This window comes from Oncorhynchus masou, chromosome 11 (genome assembly GCF_036934945.1).
Source record: "Oncorhynchus masou masou isolate Uvic2021 chromosome 11, UVic_Omas_1.1, whole genome shotgun sequence".
NCBI classification, from domain to species: Eukaryota; Metazoa; Chordata; class Actinopteri; order Salmoniformes; family Salmonidae; genus Oncorhynchus; species Oncorhynchus masou.
In genome coordinates, this window is record NC_088222.1 from 40843506 (window position 1) to 40866722 (window position 23217).

Genomic DNA, 23217 nt, shown 5'->3' on the forward strand with positions numbered 1-23217 from the left:
AATGTCTCGCCAAGGTACTGAAGAATAGTAAATATTCCCATCTGCTCTGCAGCCTTCCTCTCCCATCGAGGAGAGCCAAAATCGTCAACCGTCAAAAATCAGAGAGCCATTTTGAAAACACCATGTGTAAATACACATTTACAGTACATGCACACTAGTGTTTTTTCAGACGCTCTGAATAACACCAAAAAAAGGTTTGAGGCCATGGATCGCCAATTTTAACATTCTCTTCGTGGTTTTCTCTTTTGTGAGGTGGGGTGGGGGCAGTGGTGGTGGTGTTGAGGCAATCTGGGTCTCAAGACATCTAAGGTTCACAATTTGTTCCAGTGCCACTATTAATGTGTTGAAGGAGCGGGCTCAGCGGGGGGTCGAGGGCTGGCTCAAAGGGCCCTCTTCTCGGTGTGGAAAAGCGAACACACTGAACAAAGGTGGGGGTCGGGACCTTGAGGCCATGTGAAAGCTGTACCTCCCCGGACTCGGAATGCTTCTGCAGACACACTGGCCGCGCTGTGCTGGCCTTTGGGGTTGCAATAGGGAGGCAGGCCTCCGTCGCATTTGTTATGGTTCACGGCAAGGAAAATGTCACCACTCCCGACTCGGAAGGAGGAAGAAAAGAATGGAGCCCTGTGAAGCTGGGAGTCGACCAAACAACAACAATAACAATAACGACGAAAAACAATGACGCCGAGCGAAGAAGACACAAATGTGGGCACTAGATATTCGTTCATCCGTTTGCAAGGCTCTAGCCCCCCCCCCACACACACACACACACACTACTGTGGGCTTTGGATCTCCTCAATGATATGTCAAGGGTATTTGGAGAGAAAGACGAAGAGAGGCAGAGAGACATTGTAATGCAAACCCCCTTTCTTCACATTGCAGCTGGGTCTCTGATCCACAACATTCAGACAGACTTTTTCAAAATGTCACGGTGACTTTCATGTGCCACACGAGGGGTTTTGATGTAAACGCCCGTCTCGTTCTCATGGGTCACCAGATCAGTTAGACGAATAACTACTCTGGTTTACAACAAATAGCTGACATATGCATTTGTCCTGTTCAAGGCAACATTCAGCTCCAACAAAAGCTTAGAGCTGCTTTTTTACACTAACGATAATCACAACATGAATGATATATAACCTTTCTGATCAAACACCATATTAAACTTTTCCCCCCTCATATCTGAAAAGGCATTATCAAAATAATCTAAATACCCAATACAAAAAAAGTATAGTCTAGCTGCAGATCAAAGAAATGACATATTCAACAGGCCAAGACTCACATCTGTTCAAGATGGAAATGGATTCTGTTTGATATTTCTCTATGACCGCAGGCAAAATCTCTTTATTTTTTTAAATGTGCTGTTTTATATTTAATTTAAGGCCGGTTGTTGTAGACATGCTACTAAAATACTGAAGAATAAATATCAAATGTTACTGAAAAATACGTATTTCATGTCCTGTTACATGAAGGCCATGGAAACCATTAGACAATATTCATCTGTGATGGTCAAATCTTTTATGTACCGTATTACATTTCTGCATGCAAAGTGTGTATTCTCTCCCATTTACGGTGGTTCAATGTGCTATTCAATTCACTATGGTGTGTGTGTGTGTGTGCGTGCGCACGTCTGTCTCTCTGTCAATAACCTACTTGCATTCAGTTGGATTTTTTTAAAGCAGTGTGCGTTTGTTCTCTTCTTGTGGTAAATACAAAAGGTTTATTTTTAACCATTCCACCACAGTGGACAACAGTGACCGGCTGACAGCTAGAGAATGAAGTTGAGCCACTACTTCATCACAATGGTGGGATAGAGAAGAGCATGCCGAGACAAAGAGAGGAAGGGAGAGAGAGAGAGAGAGCAGAGGGCAGGAGACCCAGTATCTCTACCATTACAGGGCAGAAAACCCTTCTGTTACACCTCTGTTTCAACTGACCAGTCCACATAGAAACTATACTACCCAGGTAAGGCAATGCTGCGGTGAAATTGGTGGGGAAAAGTTGGTAGAATGTTAATGACGGGCCCAATGCATGCTGAATTTGGCAGGAAATAGGGTTGCCAAAAATTGTGAGAGGAGAAGGACTGAAATATATTCAGCGCAGCCGTTTGCAGAAAAATGAACATTTATTGTATATTCTTGGTTAATTTGCAAGACTAACGTCAAATATATCAATTTAGTTGATTTCAAAATGTCTTATTTTGACACTACATGATCAGTGCCACAATTCAAACTATTTAATATCAAAGCAGCTCATAAAATCTTCAAACCACAATGAAATTCTGCCCACTCGGCATTCAGCCAAATGAGGTCATTCCGTTTTTGGGACATTCCTCTGAATATCAGCGGCAGCCATATTGTCATTGTTCATATTGTCACGGTTATGAAGGAAATAAAACGGTTCTCTTATTCGCTCACTCACTGGTGTTCAGTCATCCAAATTCAATGACTCTGTCAAACACGGCTTGGTTTGAGGAGAGGACTGACCAGTTGGATGGCAGGCCTCTTTGTGTTTTTAAGGACAATGGGGTGAGAAGTGGGGGTTAACCCAGACCCCAGGACCTCTCCTGCCCTCAACCCCTCCCCGTTAAGGCCCAGGCCAGGCAACCTCTGACCCTAGAGTCACTGTGTCCCTAAGAATAATAAAATCTGTTCCGACAGACTTTAGTTATTCATATTGTACGGCCATTCCTGTCCTTCTTCACCAAGCATCCGTTTCTCATCGCCGACGGTGAAAACAAGATTATGCCAAGATTAGAGGATTCTCCTGGCAGATGGTGCCTTTTCCCCCCTTGCTCAGAGCTCGGTGCCTTTTCCCCCCTTGCTCAGAGCTCGGTGCCTTTTCCCCCCTTGCTCAGAGCTCGGTGCCTTTTCCCCCCTTGCTCAGAGCTCGGTGCCTTTTCCCCCCTTGCTCAGAGCTCGGTGCCTTTTCCCCCCTTGCTCAGAGCTCGGTGCCTTTTCCCCCTTGCTCAGAGCTCGGTGCCTTTTCCCCCCTTGCTCAGAGCTCGGTGCCTTTTCCCCCCTTGCTCAGAGCTCGGTGCCTTTTCCCCCCTTGCTCAGAGCTCGGTGCCTTTTCCCCCTTGCTCAGAGCCTTTTCCCCCCTTGCTCAGAGCTCGGTGCCTTTTCCCCCCTTGCTCAGAGCTCGGTGCCTTTTCCCCCCTTGCTCAGAGCTCGGTGCCTTTTCCCCCCTTGCTCAGAGCTCGGTGCCTTTTCCCCCCTTGCTCAGAGCTCGGTGCCTTTTCCCCCCTTGCTCAGAGCTCGGTGCCTTTCCCCCCCTTGCTCAGAGCTCGGTGCCTTTCCATTTCTTTGGCAAATGTTTTATTTATTTTTTAATTGCCAAAGAGGTTTTGATCATTGAGTCCTTTAAAATTGTATATGATATTGATGCACCAGTATTGAGATTAAGCTAAATAAACATCAAGTACACTGAAATCAAACTGCTTGGATGAAATTCCAGCAGTGGAGTAAGATTATTTAAGCACAAGCTGTGCAAAGTTACTAATGCTTTTAGTTTTTGAATATCTTGATTGTGCAGAGTAGTGAGTTTATTCTTATGCATGGTATCAACAATGACCTAACTGGATACAGAAAATTAGGTTACATTCTACAGTCAAATATTTGTACATTTATTGTACTAGTGGCTCAAAGTGGTTGCTTAAGTAATGTACCGCGGAGTTGGGATGTCCACAAGGTATAGAATTGTACTTGCCTAAATAACACCCTGACAACAAAAAGCTCCCTCCATTGTTGTGAGCAGTAATCTGCTGACAGACAGTAAAGGCTTCCCATCCAAAACAGTTTGTGGATATATTATGACATGTTTTTGTTAGTTTTGGTCTTCAGTATGGGTTTTTTCGGCAGTTCACGCACAATATTTTTTCTGGAGGCCGAAGTTCAGAAGCATTAGTCTACGCCCCTTCGTCGGTTATTGGTCAACAGTAGGGATTTTCCAATGAAGTGTTTGTTGTCATTCAACGATAGAGTCGCTCTCATGCACAGCCACAAGATGGACAAAGCACTATTGCTTACTTTTTGTTTTTGTTATTTTTGTTTTTCAAGTTAATGTATTTTAAGGGAGTGGGTGAGCACACTCGTTCAGTTCTACAATACTAGCCGAGTTAGGTGCCAGCCAAACTGAAGCATGCGGAAACCTTAAAGGTCCCCATCTTTCACATCCACGCTGCACTTTTCCTCACGCCCACCACAGACGCACTGTTATTGTTCTAAAACTTTGCCTGAGTGACAAAATGATTTGCTGAACAATAAAAATACCCATTTTCTCTATGAAACAGCATCCACTGGAAGTTGGGCCAGCCCCCAAATAATTCCCCACCCCCAATGCTCTTTGACCTTATCGGAGGCCTGACTTAGCAAAAACAGTGGTCCTCCCACGAGGCCTGTGCAGGTTCCTATTTCACTCGGGCAATGAAAGGGACTACTGTAAATAAATGGGGGCCTGTTTGACCCTGCCTTTGTCTGGGCCGAGACCCCTGCATCCACTCTACTGTAACAGAGCCCACCTCTCACAATAGTGGCTCTCATGGCTCTAAGACCCCCAGCTTTCTGCCTCTACACCCACTGAGGGCAGGATTAGGAAGAAAAAAAAAAGAGCGCCCCTGTCAGATTCACCAACCCGCGACTCCAAGGGTGTCCCCCCCAGCTTAGACACTTTAGCCTTTGTCCTCTGGCCCCCTGTGCAGTACCAGGGACTGGGAGAGAAGGGGACACACTAAACCCTGGGACCCTACGTCCCAGGATATGAGCAATAGGCCAGATCAAATTGATAGATCCAAACAAGGGAAATAACTTGACTGTTTGATTTTCCTTTGCATGAGGCTCTGAAGATTAACTTCGTCAGAATGAGAAAAAGAAAGTGTATAAACTGATCAAATAAATCACACACACAAATACATGTGGAACTACAGTATTTAAATCCCTAGAGTAGTTGCTCTTATATAATAAGATACTAAAAATGAGAAAAAAAACGGGGAAAAAACTGGGCACTATGGCAGATCGGTATCGTTGATGGTGAAACTCACAGTCCTGTCTCTTTTTCGACCAGTGTGTGTGTGTGTGTGTGTGTGTGTGTGTGTGTGTGTGTGTGTGTGTGTGTGTGTGTGTGTAGAGTAGAGTGCAAAGTGGTGGTGTGGGGGGCGTCAGGTCAGAGGCTAAGTCAAATATTTCCCCACTGAGGTATGTGAGGGGATGCAGGAAGCTGAGGGCCCGAGATAAGGTGTGACGTGGCGATAAGGACCCAAGCACCTGTTAGGGAGTCCAGCTCCTCGTGTGCTGCAGCCATAGACAATGCACCAGATGCCAGTAAGAAAAAAAGAAAGAAACTCTGGGTCGCTCTGAGAGAGGACGCCAGAGTGAACCCGGAGACAGAGAATCAATGGGCGTCTCCTTAGCTGGAAGGTCAAAGTAGGAGCATGGGGGTGTAAAACTGCTGGCTGGACAAGCAAACCCTTATTTGGAAGTGAGGCGTGTGGGGTGGAGGGGGGGGGAGGAGATCCAGGCCTATTTTACACTATGCTTAATGGCGTTCGACGAGACCTGACAGCATCATCAGTAACTTCCTGGCCGAGACAGGAGTGGCAGAAATGATGCCGTTTGACTCATGACATGTCAGAGCCTCCCGCTTTGGTGATCCGTCCAGGAAATGGAATGGCTTTTTCCGCATTTGAGGACCACAGACACAAAACAATCCTGCTCTGATTTAAAAAAAGAAAGACCTTGGGGGGGAAACTGACAGCAAGATCGTAAACAAGAAAAAGAGTTTGATACACCTACTAATACAAATTATGAGATTTAATAGCATAAACCAACTCATCTAAATCTCCAAATGTAAATTTCATTCAACCTAAAGGATCAAATAATACAAACTGTACAGTATAAACCTGTCAAACATCACTCATCTCCTTCGACTGACTCCAGCTGACATGCGGCCTCTCCAAGGGCCATTCTATCCATCCTCAGCTCTCTGCCACTGCTAATCTCTCTGGACGTCTTCGGTCAGCAAATACATAAATCAATTATGGTTTTAAGCCTGATGCCATGATTTACCCAACTGATCCCCCCTGGATTACAGTAAGGCTTAAAATGTGTCTCGAGCTAAACCCTTCTGGTCCGCACTCGGCGTTCCCTGCTAGTAGCAGTCTGAAAGAGGGGCAGAAATAATATATACCTTAAAATGCGATGTTAAGAGCCACTGAAAACCGGGGGGAAAAAAATGTAAGAGTGGTTCCAAGAGCTAAGGGGGTTAACTTGCAAAAGCAGTGAAGAACTGAACTATGTGACCAAACAGCCAGTCAACAAAACCACAAGAAAATAAACTTCAACAAAAAATTGCCAGACGGGAATGCAGACTGGCAAAAAGCTGTCCAACAACCTGCCTGATTAGATTTGTGTGTCTATTATGGGACATAACCTGGCTAGGGTCCTAAGAGGAGGGAGATGGCAGAGTAGTAAACAGGACCTATGTGGTGCCGTCCAACCTTCCGCACAACCCAGTCCCCTACCTGAGTGCTCCTTTATGATGGGAGTTTTATGACCCCCTTCTTAGCACGCTCGTATCACTCCATTGGGGCCCCTTGCCAATCTCTGGCACCCCATTCAGGAGGCAACAAAGAGGCTAATTAGAGTCTCTCTCGGTGGAAGCCCGCGGAGGGCTCCGATTTGATACTTCCAGCGGAGACTAGGAGCCGCGGCGGCCGCATTCACACAGGCCTTGTGCACGCTTGGGTTGGCCCTTTGGCTCGGGACCCCGCTCATTGTTCCTCAGCGCTCAGCAGCGCGTTAGAACCACCGAGGGGGAACCGACACGTCTTCTTTCATGTGGCAGGACCCGGCAAGGAGATGTTAATGATTATCGACAGGATTAAAACACCGGCGTTCAGGTCCAGAGAAGGGGGTGGAGAGGTTCAGGTCCAGAGAAGGGGGTGGAGAGGTTCAGGTCCAGAGAAGGGGGTGGAGAGGTTCAGGTCCAGAGAAGGGGTTGGAGAGGTTCAGGTCCAGAGAAGGGGGTGGATAGGGAGCGGCCCTATGAACATGATATTAAAACCGGGTTTTCAGGTGGATCATTGTAATTCAATTGTTTTTTAATGGAAAAGTTGCTTGTGCTTAGTTTCAGTAAGAAAGAAAATCCGTGAGCACAAGAGTGGTAAAGTGGTAAATAGAATTAAAATAACCCCAAAATGGGTTTTCAAAATTCAAGGAAAAACAAAAAAACTAAACATATTCTCTTCAAGAGCCAATGACAGAATATAATCATAGAAAAGTGTTTAACATTTTATCTCCACAAGTGTGTCAGGCAGACATCAGTGTAGCTGCGCTACGTGGAGAGGGAAAGCCATCAGGAAGGTAGGCCAGATAATAAATGTACATGTCACTTGATAACTGGCTGTAACTGCTAACCACTGGTGTGTTTCCACTCTCACCAAGGCAGGTAGGCAGGCGTAGAAGAGCGTGGGCTGTCCCCAGCACCTTCCTCCCTCTGACCACAAGCTCCCCAGAAGGACAAAAGATAGGGGCCTCGGCTCGCACGTTTCATAACAGCCTGCATGACCACGAGGCCAGGCGCTGCGCTCTCAGCACTAGTCAGCTTTAGCCACGCAGAGGCAGGGCCGAGGTTGGGCCAAGAAAACAGACACTAATGTTACACAACAGCCCTCCTCTCGGTTCTTATCTCTGTCTGTCCGATGTTCGGTTGATTCTCCATTGCCATGGCCACGGTCTTTCTTCTCCCCGGGTCCAAAAAACGGCTATTTCAGATGTTAGGCGAGAGGTGTTGTGCCACCTGGCTCTGTACCGAGTCTGCACCACGCTCTCCCGCCTGTAATCTGGCCATCTCCAGTTGCAGCGGTAAGATAACAGGAGCCAAAGCACTGAAGAAAGGAGGAGGCTTGCGCAACAGTAGCGAGTCTATGCACCCGGCGCCAAACGATGCTTATCTGGTTAATAAGCTGTGTGATCTGGTTCTTCTTTTTTGGGGCGATATTAGATTTTTACTGTATTTAGTTTGTTAAAATCAAAGGGTGCTTGTGTTGTTGAACTGTGTACGACATTAATACATCAATTATTTTAAAAAATAACTGCATGAAGTGATGACGGTATGAGCGGATTCTCAAATCCGATAGCGATTAATTTTTATTTTTTGGGGGGGGGGCGCTACTTCTGATAGAGAACATGCCTCTGTGATAATCTGTCGTTGTCGTCAGGGGTGTGCAGTCCACATGATGTAACCCAGTGTTAAGTCTTTAATCGATACATCTCCCGGCATGACAGTGCGGACAGAGCACAGATCTGAGATCAGAGAGATGGCGGTGTAAATCTTTACAATTCAACCAGGGCCTTTTAGAACCTGTCTATAATTGGGCGTCAGCCAGCTGCCTCGGCTCGGGTCTGCTCTACTGCAGCGTCTGGCCAGCCAATAGCTTATCCTCAGATGCATAAACAAACACTGACACCAGACACTACGTCAACAAGGCATCAGGACTCAGAGACCATGAAGAAGAGTTAGTCCGGGAGGACAACCTGACGCTTCATGTTTTCCCCGTCCTCAAATTTGGTCTGTTCTGGAAGACGAGGACCTTCTGGGCACATGTGCCCCTTCAAAAAGCTTTTGTGGTGCTGTTTGGTTATTACCCTTTGATGTACTACTGTACCTGTGTGGAGTGCTCTCCAGGGGAGTTCGCTCACAGATTTTAAATGGGGGGGGATAATCCTGCTCCATGTAATGGATGTTCCTCTGCCAGTTTAGCTTGCAATAAAAAGCTTCTACATTGAGCCAAGCTTAGGTAATGAATCTGTACTTTCTTTCCCACCATAATGCAGCCTATGACAAAGCACCCACAACACAATGAGGAAAAAAAAGAGCGCTCACTGACACACAAAAGCCTATCAATAAAATATGGTAAAATAACTAAATCCCTTAGAAACGATATGTTAATTTAATTTGTATCTGGGACCACAGATTGGGGAGGGAACAGGTCATCTTGACCGTTATGTGTTAAGGTTTATGCCTAAAGCAGCCTTGTGGTTCTTGGTGGTGGATATGATATCAGGTGTGCTTCACCTTATAGGGCAACTTCTGGGAGAACCCTCTCCCTCTCCCTACACATCATTTCAGGATGCAGGTTGTGTGTTATATCCTGCGACAACGCTATAGCCGTTATCAGGCCCCATCTGCTCTTGGTTTACTGAAGAGGAGCACGCGTGGTTATCAGTCCTTCTGATATGCACAGATAAGGCCCCAGACTCTTGTTTAAACACTAGGGACCCTGGGTATTAGAACCACGCCGACTGCGTTTGACTATGCCCTCTCCGCCCACGACGGAGGACAACCGAGGAAATTGAATATCCGAGTCAGTTGTTGAGGAAAAGGTTTCTCTATGTCAAATATGGCCGACGAAAGGTGGACAATCGTTGACAGGGGCTCATTCATACACTGTGTGGCTTGGATATGAAAGAGCTGGTTCAAACATTGACAGTTAGTTATGTTTAACAGCTATGTTCTGAAAGGGTTCTGGAGGGGGCATTCTTGTTTGGTTGTAAGTACATTAGAGGCCAGGCATCTGCATGATAATGGGTGTTAAGTGAAAGGGATAAACCCAAGGCTATGGGTCTTTGAATAGGATGCTGTGTTTGGAATATCAAGCAGAGTTCTCTTCCTTAGAGTTAGTCCCTGTACGATTAATTTATTTGTCTAATAAATCACTCAGCCTTGCCAGATGATTATTTGCTTATCACGGGGTTACTAAAATATTGCTGTAATCCAGTCTCCCTAAAGCCACGAGTACACTCACCCGGACTTCCTTCAAGAAATAAATCTGAGCCTGTCAAATATGTCCCGGCTTTGGAGAAAGGGAGAGAAAAAAAAACGCAGTTGTTGTTGTTGTGATGAGATGGAGCTTTGATTTGGCCCCTGTAGGAAACCTGGGGCGATTGAAAAACAAACACAGCCCTTCATTTACCAATCCCTCACTCATAAATCTCCGGGAGATATCAATACATGACTCTGGGGGGCTACTTCAAGGGATATCCCCTCGCTCCATTTGTGGAGCCAATCCACATCTCATCCAGTTGTTGAGGCTTTACGATAGAACCCAGGGCATGGGCGAATGAATGGAGCAGGCTAAATTATACAGGAAGCAAGCACTTACTGATGCATTCATTCTAACATACACACACACACACACTCTCGCTTGTGCACACACACGCACAAAGGACCTGTGCCACGTCTGGAAACAATTATGGCCGGTTAACTTGACCTGTTTGCACCAAATGAACTCCCAGACTGAAATATTTTTCACGTTTGTAACTGGAGATGGCAGCAACCCTGGCACAAGGCTGCTGGGATATAATCTGTAATTAGACAACCAGAACCATTGCTCTGTGTGCTGCGAGCTGTCAACAATCAAAGCTTCTGACAAATCTTTAGAAAACACAAACACGTAGGTCTATCAACTGGGGAACCACAATTTCTGTCAATTGCGCCGACATAAAAAAAAGAAGTAATCGGATGAAAGAATGTATAGGTTTGCTGATAATAAACAGAAGGGAATCAGAAAATCATATTAAATCAAATCATGACTCAATTCTAACAATTTATCCTTATAAATTAGAGCCATAAGAAGAAGATAGGGATCTGCATATATTTAAAGGCAGACATTTTCTGGATACAACGGCAATTCATTATACACGGATGATAAAACAGGCGATGCATGACGCAATGTTTGACTTTATACTTCAAAATGTCTGAAGTCTGTTTGAGGAAGCTTTAGAACAGGGCTTACAATATTTAGGGATGTCATGGAACATCTACTAATCTAAATGAACCCATTAGTATTCTGTTGGGGCAGCCAACAGATCAATGCATGAAACGGTTTGGAAATCTCTTTTGATCCTAGATTTCCCATCTCTTGCACAACCAGGGATGGTCACATTGATAAAACTTTTGAAAAACAGGCAACATCACCACTCAATTTATCCAGGCAAAAGACGTATCCTGTGAATGACAACAATCGTCCTTTGACGTAAAACACACCCCAGCATTCAATAGATCTTACCTAAACCTGAAAGACGTTCAGGATAAATCATGATTTATTAAAGACAACCATTGTTTTTAACACCGCAAAATTAAATTGTTTGCCATTTTGTTCACACTAACCCAAGTTATTTCATGGCAAATAAATCCAAAAACACTAACGTTTTTGTTTATTATAGCTTACAAAGGCTCTATTCAATTCCTCATTGATTTTAAGGACAGTGGGTGAAGGTACACAAGGCCATCTCTCTGAACAAGTAATTCTGTATTTCTTCCAAAATTCATTAAGGGAATATAGAGTAACCGAGACGGAACACAGTCAAATCTGCCAAGACTGATTTAACAAAAGCGTCGGCCATGTTGTAGACATACCAATATTTTGGTAGGGGCTGCCGAAACAGAATCCTCACGTGAACCTTAACCGTGGCGCATTCCATCTGATTAGCACAAACATTTCAAGCTGAGCAGGTCCACTCAAGGTAAAAGAGGCCAGTAGAAGAAAGAAATACATTCTGACGGTGCATGTAGTAGTGATGCAATTAAATTCCAGGAAGTGCTCTCTTTTCTTCTCTATTGGCAGCCAATTTAACTTGGACACATTCAGTGTTATTGCATTACATAAACTTAATGTACATTAACAACGTTCAGCAGAGCACAAAAATTATAGAAGCAACAAAAGATGTGTGTACAAGATCAGGGTACTACTAGGTAAAAACTTTTCAGCACAACAAGTATGAGTCATCTTGATTTTGGAATCTTTAAAATGTCATCCGACTCTTTTATGTTGCGTAAAAGCCTGGAGTTCCAAACATGACCTAGGACCTGTAAACTCACCAGGGGCACCCGCTCCCCTCCCATTCCTTGTCTCGGTATAATCTTAAGCAACTGGAAATGTGAGCTCTCAATCAATTCTGACACACTGAGTCAAACCCAAAATCGGCAATTCCACAGTAACGGAATTGTGCTGTGCAAACTTGTGAAACATAGACATCTATGATATGGTCCTATGATTACTTCAGATTTGGTCCGGTCTGGACAAGACCAAATCAGAACCAATCATGGATGTCTATGTTTGGGCCAAATGAAAGCCGGTCCAGACGTTTGTGGAAGTTGAAATCATAGTTGGTCCGGAGCAGACCAAAAATCAACATCTGTTGACGTTGAAATCAAGGCCAGGGCGGACTGACCAAATTCCAACTACTTTTCTATGTCCATTACATCCAGTGTTCAGTGGTTGAGGATACTGGTTACAGTAAATGGAAAGAGAGGAGGCTCGTGGGTAAGTATCAGTAAGAGCCAGGAGAGGTGACATTAATTGGAGAGAGAGAGAGAGCGCGGAAGGAAAGAGAGGGGGATTGGTTGTCCCGATTTTTCATACTCTTGCTTTGACTACCAGACAAAGAGAAAGGAAATGGTTATCAGCTGAACATAACAGTATGCCAGTGGAAGGTAGGACAGTAGCACATGACCCGACTGTGGTTACAATGGGAAATCATTGTAGCCAATTCAATTGCAGAAATTTTGTTCAATTTTTTTCTGAAATTCTGTTACCGATTTGGCAAAAGAATTTAGAGTTTTTATTAACTTGATCATTCATAAACAAAATTGATATCAGTAAAAACACTAACTAACCTTTACTCTTGTGAACTTTCATTATCCTCCCTCATGAGGGAGAGAATTTCTTAAAAAGATGTGGGTTTTCATAAGAGAATTTCAAGGCACAAGGCAATGTTTCTTAAACTTACAGAAGGCAAATTTCTCCAAAACTAAATATAAAAGTGTGGATATGCGTTGGCACGGGTCTTTACTTCAACATTGTGTTGTTTTTTTGTTGTTGAACTTTACCCCTTTTTCTCACCAATTTCGTGGTATCCAATTGTTTTAGTAGCTACTATCTTGTCTCATCGCTACAACTCCCGTACAGGCTCGGGAGAGATGAAGGTTGAAAGTCATGCGTCCTCCGATACACAACCCAACCAAGCTGCACTGCTTCTTAACACAGTGCGCATCAAACCCGGAAGCCAGCCGCACCAATGTGTCAGAGGAAATACCGTGCACCTGGCAACCTTGGTTAGCGGCACTGTGCCCGGCCCGCCACAGGTGCGCGATGAGACAAGGACATCCCTACCGACCAAGCCCTCCCTAACCTGGACGACGCTAGGCCAATTGTGCATCGCCCCACGGCCGGTAACCTCCCGGTAACGACAGAGCCTGGGCGCGAACCCAGAGTCTCTGATAGCGCAGCTGGCGCTGCAGTACAGCACCCTTAACCACTGCGCCACCCAGGAGGCTCAACATTATGTTTTGATGCATTTCTAATACATTTTAAGACTTTTTCTACTAGATGTTTTCTAAGACCCTTTTTCTATCTGTTTGACAAGAAATCAAAGCCTTTGCTTATTCACAATTTTTTGGATTGAAAAATGTATACATGCCTCATTTACTCACAAATATAGACTCGTAGCATTCGTTTGACACCCAATTTGACATGCTCCTATGAACTTCACAAGATGGTGCTCATTGGTCTTTTTACATGGAAATGAGCAATTCCAAATGCTACAAGCTTCATGAGGTGTTGGGCTATGTGCGAGAGTGGCAGGCCATTAGCAGAAACGGAGTGTTTCTTAAAAAGCAGGTAATGGCCTATTTCCCAAATTTCGAGACACTAGTACAATTCCTTGACAGTTTTGGAAGTTGAGCAACATTTCTCATGTGCAGACAACAGCACGCTGACTGGTCTACAACAGCAGTGCATGGTGGGATTTGAACAGTGGTGCACACCTGGCGTGGATTTACTTGCTGTATACCTCTCAAATCACCCAACCCTCCCCCTCCTTAGCAGTCCTACATCCACACTACTACTATTACTACCACCCCCGCCCTCTGGCTATGCTGACGAGAAGCAGAGGCCAGCCGAGCGGCCGAAAGGTCAGGCTGCAGAGGTCAGGACTCGGGTCCTGTGCACAGCCCTCATTTCCTGGGCTGGACAGTCTGCACCACTTATAAAGCTAATAAGGCCCTCCTTGTCCCCCCGGTGCTGGGGGCCCCAAACTCTCAATCACTGGCCACACCACAGGGGTCAGGGGTGGGCTGAGATGGGTGTGAGGAAGGGGGGGGGGGCTGCTTCCCATTAGCTAGCCCCCTTCACCAGGTGCGACTAATGGGCTCAGCCAGCGCCACGGCAGGACAGCTCGCTAGTCACCCGGACAGGCCTGGAAGTCATCAGGGGAGAGGACCTCAGCTTCGGTCGCCAACCACAGACTTGATGGTTTCAGAGAGAGCGACAACAATGTTGTCTTGATATGATAGCCTACTTCAAACTTAAAAAGGGATTCACCTGTACTTTTGTATACGTTTTGGCCAGTAGTTCTGAAAGTAGAGCTCACAAGCCAAAAGTGGCCCCTGAAAATTGCATACTATGTCACATATGTGCAACAGGCATTGCTCTCTCTCACTCTCCTGATGTGCATCATCTGCATCTTGATAGCTGCCACTCATATGTTGACAGACTGAAGCACATTGGTTGAACTCAAATTGCTAGAGGGCTGGTCCATGTGGCGGAACATTTTGGGGAAATAGGGCAGCCCAACCTCCAGAAAAACAGTGACTTTTAAACTAGGGATTTTGTGGCTAATTGAAGAAAGACTGTAATTCTGCTCATAGATTATGCATGTATGAACTACACATTGACACATCCAGCCCAAAGTGTAGGAAGTTGAAATACTTAGTTGCCAAAGTTCCAGAGCATGTCTTTAAAAATCATATGAAAGCAAATATTCAAGTGTCATAACAGCAACAAGTAACCTGGTGGCATAGACGGGTTAGCTGACAACGCCACAAAAACGAAGCGCGCAATTCAAAGGGTCAAAACGACTTGTGTTATGGTTCTGGATGGCCAGATAGCTAGCAACAATAACAAGAAACTGCGTGAGGTGAACCGTAAGTGGCTCGTTTCAGCTTGTTTGATCTTGTTATTGATACCATGTTTTGATTAGAGGTGTTTTGACTGATGTCTACGCTAATATGGCAAAAATTTGGTAGCTAACCAACAACTGTAACGATGTATGAGAGAGACCAGCGCTCATTGTGCAACTTTGTTTACAATTAACAATGGAGTTGAAATATTGTTGATAACATGCAAACTATCTAAGCCAACCACGTCTGTCTTTCCCCATAGTTACGCACTAGTCGGTTTTGTTGCTAAATAACCAAACCAACCTGTCTATTGAGTTACAATGCCTAAAGGACAATTACACCACTTTTCAATCTCATTTTCATTATCTCCAGCACAATACCAGTATCTACATATGTGAAAACGGCGCAATTATACATTTCTGAGGAATGTATCATCAAAGCAGGCGATCTTGACCACAAGAAGCTAACCTGACAATTATCTATTGCATCAGAATTCAACGTTTTCTCTGGGCGAGAAAAATATCTAAATGAGGGGTAAAATCTCAAACGTTTATATTTGCAGTGCCTTAAGAAAGTGTTTCTGGGTAAGTCCCCAAGAGCTTTCCACACCTGGATTGTGCAACATTTGTTCTGTCAAATCGGTTGTTGATCATTGCTAGACAACCATTTTCAGGTCTTGACATATATTTTCAAGTAGATTTAAGTAAAAACTGTAACTTGCCCACTCTGGGACATTCACTGTCTTCTTGGTAACAACTCCAGTGTAGATTTGGCCTTGTGTTTCAGGTCATTGTCCTGCTGAAAGAGAAGTTATTCTCCCATTGTCTGGTGGAAAGCAACCTGGTTCGGTCTTTCCTTTAGGATTGTGCCTGTGCTTAACTCCATTCCGTTTCTTTTTAATCCGCAAAAACTCCCGCAGTCCTTAATGCTTAAAAGCATACCCATAACATGATGCTTGCCACCACTATGCTTGAAAATATGGAGTGGTACTCAGTAAGGTGTTGTATTGGATTTGGCACAAACATAACAGTTGGTATTCAGAACAAATCTATTAATTTGCCATATTTTTTGTAGTATTACTTTAGTGCCTTGTTGCAAACAGGATGCATGTTTTGGAATATTTTGTATTCTCTACAGTCTTCCTTCTTTTCACTCAGTCAATTAGGTTAGTATTGTGGAGTAACTACAAAGTTGATCCATCCTCAGTTTTCTCCTATTACAGCCATTTAACACTGCAACTTTTTTAAAGTCACCATTGGCTTCATTGTGAAATCCCTAAGCGGTTTCCTTCCACTCCAGCAACTGAGTTAAGAAGGACATCTGTATCTTTGTAGTGACTGGGTTTATTGATACACATTTTTTACCCATCTACCAATAGGTGCCCTTCTTGGAAAACCTCCCTGGTTTTTGTGGTTGAATCTGTGTTTGAAATTCACTGCTTGACTGAGAGACCTTACAGATAATTGTATGTGTGGGATACAGAGATGAGGTTGTAATTCAAAAATCATGTTAAGCAATATATTTGCATACAGACTGAGTTCATGCAAATTATCACATGACTAGTTAAGCACATTTTTAGACTTTCCATAACAAAAGAGGTTGAACACTTATTGACTCAAGACATTTCAGATTTTTATTTTAAATTAATTTATAAAACTTTCAAAAAACATAATTCCACTTTAAATTCAGGATTTTGACAATAAAATGTGTATAATTTTGAGGGGTGTGAATACTTTCTGAACTGTAATTCATGGATTTTAGCTTAATAGTCATCTAGCTTGTTAGCTCTAGTTTAGATCCCTGTAATATGGATACCTTCCATTCACGATGCGCCCATTAGGGTGTTAGCTCTAGTTTAGATCCCTGTAATATGGATACCTTCCATACACGATGCGCCCATTAGGGTGTTAGCTCTAGTTGAGATCCCTGTAATATGGATACCTTCCATTCACGATGCGCCCATTAGGGTGTTAGCTCTAGTTGAGATCCCTGTAATATGGATACCTTCCATTCACGATGCGCCCATTAGGGTGTTAGCTCTAGTTGAGATCCCTGTAATATGGATACCTTCCATACACCATGCGCCCATTAGGGTGTACCGCAACTACAACTCGATACTTGTCAATTCCGTAATGCTTTCCTTGTACCAATGTCAGTCCTGTTTAACTGCATGCTTTTCTTTGGATGCTGAAATCCATAGTTTTTATAAAAACTGCACCCTTTAATTCACTGTTTCCAACTGAGTCGGAAGTTAAGCGTGCACTACCACTTGATACTTTAAAAATATCCATCATTTCATTCTTACTGTGTACCTATGCTTGTCCTGATTATTAGAGTTGTCAGTTGGATTTGGAATCCACCGTTTTGATAATTTGCCTTCTATGATAATTTGCCTTCTAATTTGCCTTCTCTCCCTTGCGAAATCTAAAAATTCTGCCATGCAATGACTTACAAAAAAAATACAGATTTCAGCACCCAAAGAAAAAGCTTGTTACAGGACAAAACATTGGGACAAGGAAAGCCTTAAATAATTAACATTTTTGCAGGTATCAACTGATAGTGTCTCGATGTAGTCTGTGGTACATTCCGCCGACACAGAGTTGAGTTTACTAAGATGCTAGCTAGCACATGCAAAAAAACCAAAACATTTTCAACAGAAAAAAAGGACTCAAAAAACTTTTGTTAAGTAGATTCCTGAATTATGGAAAGGTAGAAAAATGTAGATCTATATTTTACGCACGTCTATCAGTAAACTTAAATGAAGTAACTGTAGGCAGAATTTATTTATATTTTTATCATTGATTTGAAGAAAAAGTTTTTGGCAAAGATCAACAAGTTTACAAATGTTAATAGAACCAAACTAGTCAGAAAAAAAATTCACAAAGTTGACCTTACCGGTGTTGCTCTACAGCTTCGTTGTCTGGTAGCTCTGCGCCACACACGTTGCAGCGTTCGTGCTGGTTTCTGCCATCTGGCTTCATGCCAGCGGCCAGCTCCCCCAGCTTGTTGAAGAACTCCCTCTGGATGAAGCTCTGGGGCAGAAGTCCCCCGTAGGCACTGAAGTCCATGGACATGGCCAGGGCAGGGGACATGTGGAGAGAAGAGGCCATGGAGGCCGGCATGGATCGCATAACTTCGTTTTTATGATTGGGAGGCAGAGAGTACAGGGAGGTCAGCTGTTTCTCAGTCATGCCTGTCATGCCAGCCATGGCTTCGAGACCCATTTGGCTACCATCTGCTTGGGGGTCGCCCATGCCATCCTCCCGGACGTAGTGCAGCTCGCGGGCACTTGTGATCACGCTGCTCCTGGTCGGGGTCCCTGGGCCGTCACGGTTCTTGTCCAACTCGTTGCTCCTCTCACCATTGCTGGAGGCGCTGGACTCCATGGTTCTGGGGCTCTCGTGGCCTCCGCCTTCATCCACTTGCATCATCTCCGTCTTGATCTCGGTCATCAGTTGGCGGTGGGAGTTGCCGTGAGTCAGGTGCTCTCCCCCGAAGCCCTGCTGCAGGAGGGACTGGCCGATGCTCATCAGGCTGTCCACGGCAGCTTTGGTTGGGCTCATGGTGGAGAGCCCAAAGGATGTGGAGACGGAGGGGCTCTGGTCCAGGGCCGAGGCTTGCTGGGTGGCTGAAAGGAAGCTCCCCTCCATGGAATGCTTCTTAGCGTTCTTCCCTCCTTGCCGTCCCTTGCGCTCGTCTTCTTCCTCCGTGCCGCCATCGTTCATATTGGCCTCCGTGTCATTATCATCCGAGGACTGGATGGTCTCCAGGATCTTGAGACATTGCTCCTCCAGGTACTCGATTTCTAGGATCTCTGCTGCGTACAGCAGGTCGTCCAGGTCTTCCACTTTGGCCTGGAGTGTGGCAGTGTAGGCGTACTCCAGGATCTGCTGGAAGGTCTTTGGTGAAAGGAAGTCCAGGGTGTAATGCTGGCTGTTGCGGTGAAACAGAATCTCAAACATCTTGCTGGTGCAGGCCAACACGGTTCTGTGAGCATGGAACTCCTGGCTGTCCACCATGATGACCACGTCGCAGAGGGTCCCTGCCAGACGCATCTGGTTGGCCTTCTGCAGCAGGACCGTGGGGTGGTTGGGGTTCTGGAGGTGGATCATACCCATTTTAGTCAAATCCATAACGTCGCTGAGATCCACCAGGCCAACTCATGAGGCTCGCTTTCCCTCCTCAGCAGTTCCTTCACTTATCTTTGGAAACAAGATAAAGTCAATCTGAAGAGGGAACAAGATCAGGCATATCAGAATATTTTAGGAAAATACTTTATAATATATGAAAACAACTGTTGGCTTCTCAACTATATATCATATTTGGTCCTAGCCCAATAAACTTCAAATAACTGTGGTAGATACGATCACAGATCAATATTTAAACCTACACTTTTATATAAAAAATCCAAACAGTTCTGCAGTGTTAAAACAATCAATTGCTGCTGTATGAATTACTGCAGATTATTTGAAAAGCCATTGCAAACCATAAATGTTATGTCTTTTTTATAATAATTGATTTCAATTAGATAAAGATCAGCAATTTATCCTTATTTTCTGGGCATTTTGAAATCAAATTGTTCTCACCTCTCATCCAAATAGACTACATTAACATTGCACACTTCATAAAATGAAAACAGGTCTATGCACATGACACTGAGCTGTTCTGTACATAATACATACAACTATGGACATACAACCCTACTGGGATGGTAAGAATTGTATGCAATGGCATCATAGTTGAAATGAGTGGCCATAAGAGCAAATGACCAATAGCTAAATAACACAAGTCAAACGCCAAGCAGACCAAATCACCCTTATTAAACTAAATTAAAATCTTTTCCCACTCAATGTATAGTTATGTGAAACATGAACAGCAACAAATATGGACCACTGAGAGCCTTGCAACACCCTAGTCTTTGTTAGAAATCGTTGATGTTTGGTTCACAAAGACCATCAACACCCATTCTGAAATGAAATGGCATCTTATTCAGTATTCTTATCACAGAGAAGAGCAGTGAGCACAGAAGGGAGCGAGCAGCGTGCCAGGAATAGTTGGAACAGAGGATGTCGCAAAAAAAAGAAAACGCCATGTAGCGCCAACAAGATTATATTACATACGCCAAAGAAACGCACGAGTCATTGCTTTGGACACCTCTTTAATTTGGTTACGTAATATAAATTGCTCTACACGACTCCAATTCTATTGTAATCTGATCTGAAAACACAATTTATTAAAAGAAGCGCAGGTTTATACTAGGACAGAATAGTTTCCATTACTGCTTTTACTTGGAATGTACCTGGTTTTAATGTCTATGGAATGTACAGTAGGCTAGGCGATCAATGATTTGAATGCATGTTGGCATGTCATTGCTCGCTCTCACAAAAGATTAGACCACATGAGGAATAACCTGTCATGTAATAATATTAAATTATGATATAATCACGGTTATTATTATAAATATAAAATGTTATTTCAGTAGCCTATTACAATTAACATGATTACCCAGGGTCGTTACAGTAGCGTATACTCATTTTAGGCAAGTCATTTTATAATTTACATTTTCAAATATTCCATTAGAGTTAATCAAGAATCAGAAACGGTAGGCTACAGACTTTTTCAATTTTTCCGAAAGGATATCGATGAAGAGCGCAGATTAAAATCGATTAATTTATGCTAACATTATGCATCCGCAATTCCTAAACAGATAGACAAGACTAACAATATACTCAGTGGCTCTCATAAAAATGAAGTCAACAGTTGGCAATCGTTGGAAATACTCAATGAAAATTCTATTCAATTTCAGATAGCCTATATTACAGAGCAGTTCAAGACTGTATACATTTGGTATTGATGTGAGTGGTGGACGTCCAACAAATGATAACAAATGTTACTTTATGACACGAATAACAATTTATCGCTAATTTATGACCCAGTAAATAGGTCCATGTCTATAGCGCTCCGTAATTAGCTTAGTGCCCCAGGTTTACCATAGGAAACAATCGAAAGTTGCCTAATAAGGATAGGTAACGTAAAACCCACAAATTGTATGAGGAACTGGATTAAGACATCGTCGAGACGGCGCGTTAATGTGCGTCGAGACGGCGCGTTAATGTCACCAAATAATTTCACGCACTCGTGTGATCAGACACCATTGAAGGGTTAATTATTATTTTCAATCAATAGGTTATGCTGTATTGACAGCATATCAACGCCAACATAACACAATCATACGAGAACCCTCTAAGGACCAACTGTATCCACGAAGACAGTTGTCTGTCCGAAGCGCGCATCTCTTTAGCATTATGTTCAATGCGTCCTGATGTTTAAAAATCTGAGACAATAAAAACCTATGCTCGTGGAAATCGTATCCAAACACATTTTGCTCAAGAACAAACAGTATACTCACACTTCTCTCAACAGAGTCTACTAAAGTACATAAGGTCGAATGAGACCCAAATACATTGTTGCAACCGGGACTGGTTGCAACAATGATTAAATTCACTAGCCTGCTATTCTGATTAGCACACAGGTGGAATCGTTTGATGTGAAATCATTACAGCTTGAGAGCATTTTATTTGGACATGTCATTATGGTTGAGATTGGAAGAGATAACCCATATCGATAGCAATTCAATTTGCCATTCCATCTATAAACAATGTTCTATTTATTTGCGTCAAGAGGAGGCAATATTTCATTAAGAATCAAGGAATAAGCAACATTCGACCAGTTATCTATGTGGGTCTCTGGTGTAGGCCTACAACGTACACCATCAGTCAGTGAATAAATAGATGGACACAGTTCAGATCATTGCCCTTGTGTTTAAGATGATTTGTCATCACCGCTGCACGAGCTCCTCACAAGTGCGTCATTTGTTCGCTTTTTAAAACTTCCAGGAATATAAGAGCGGCATAAAGTGTCAGCGTACTGTATTCTCATTTCAACAGAAACACTATTTTCAGAATAAACCACATGGACGAACGTCACCCTGTCTGGTTCGCAATGTAAGCCTCAGACCTCACGTTCTCCTGTTGCGATCTCCCGAATACTAAAACAGACAATTACGTCAACCTAACATCTTTACATGGCCAATGAAGCCCAAGTGTTCATGGAAACTTAAACACATTTCGTCCGCTCAGACTTTTGGCTTTATTTGACAGCTAAATACATGCAATTTAAAACACTTCAGCGCAAACAGGAATTGATACATCAACTTTCCTTGCCACATTGTAGCGCTATAGGAACTGTAACTTGATGAGGGTTGAAGTGAGGATAGCAAACATACTATTAAAGCATTCACAATATTAGAGTACACAGGAAAAACAACTGTAAGCATGCAGAGAAACGGGTCTGTCACTGCAACATGAAAGCTGGGCGCCCATATCAGTACTCACCTAAATTGCACGTTTTGATTCCGAATGTGTGGTTATTGGGCTACAGCATAGTAACGCAGTTCACAGTGCCCGCTCTCACACGCACTAACTCCTCTGTTCTTTCGGGTTAGCAAATCAACACAATGGTGACGTCAACGAACCGAGTCACTCTTCCCTCTCTTGAATCCATGCAAACACTGCGAAAGTGAGACACCTAGGGGGCTGCCGATTTTTTTACGTGTAGGGGAATTATAGGAACTGATACAATTATCAGCGATGGTGATAATAGGTTATTGTATTTTTCTTTATTTAACTAGGCAAGTCAGTTAAGAACAACTTTTTATTTTTAATAAGGGCCTAGGATAAGTGCCTTATTCAGGGAAGAACGACATATTTTTACCCCGTCAGCTCGGGGATTCGAACTAGCAACCTTCGGTTACTGGCCCAACGGCGCTTTCCACTAGGCTACCTGCCTAGAGTAATCGTCTAAATCTGAACATTTTAAAAGTCGAAATCATTATGTAATTAGGTAACCCATATAGTAAGAGAAAATTAACATGTACATGCAGAATATTGAGGATAATTGTCCAAGAAAGTGTATGAATAATGAATATAAATATTTACTGATGAAAAATAGATATCCATCTACTTTATCAATTATCAAAATATAACATTTATATTCCTTTTATTTTGTCCCACCAGTGCCACTTGACTACAGCTTGTGTTTTTACAACTTGTTGGCTTTTAGCCAACAGGCGTTGAGCTGTCTACAGTAGGCCTATTGGGAGTTACAAGGTATAGGCTGCTGTATGCACTAAAACACACTCACTGCTACTGTATCAGTACAATAATAACGACTGACCAATTGTGTTTTAAACTGTGATGG

General features: G+C 43.5%; 1 protein-coding gene across 5 annotated transcripts in view; it reads right to left on the bottom strand.

The window, feature by feature from the left end:
* The window catches only part of LOC135548712 (zinc finger and BTB domain-containing protein 16-A-like), a 155003-nt gene extending 132554 nt beyond the window's left edge, over window positions 1-22449 (bottom strand). For all 5 annotated transcript variants that reach the window (XM_064978570.1, XM_064978568.1, XM_064978567.1 and 2 more), the window contains exons 1-2: window positions 22353-22449; window positions 17854-19184 (exon numbers count right to left, since the gene is read on the bottom strand). In XM_064978570.1, coding sequence (XP_064834642.1) covers window positions 17854-19091 — 1238 coding nt within the window. In that variant the 5' untranslated portion in view covers window positions 19092-19184; window positions 22353-22449. The remainder of the gene's footprint in view (window positions 1-17853; window positions 19185-22352) is intronic.
* Between the last annotated feature and the right edge of the window lie 768 nt (window positions 22450-23217).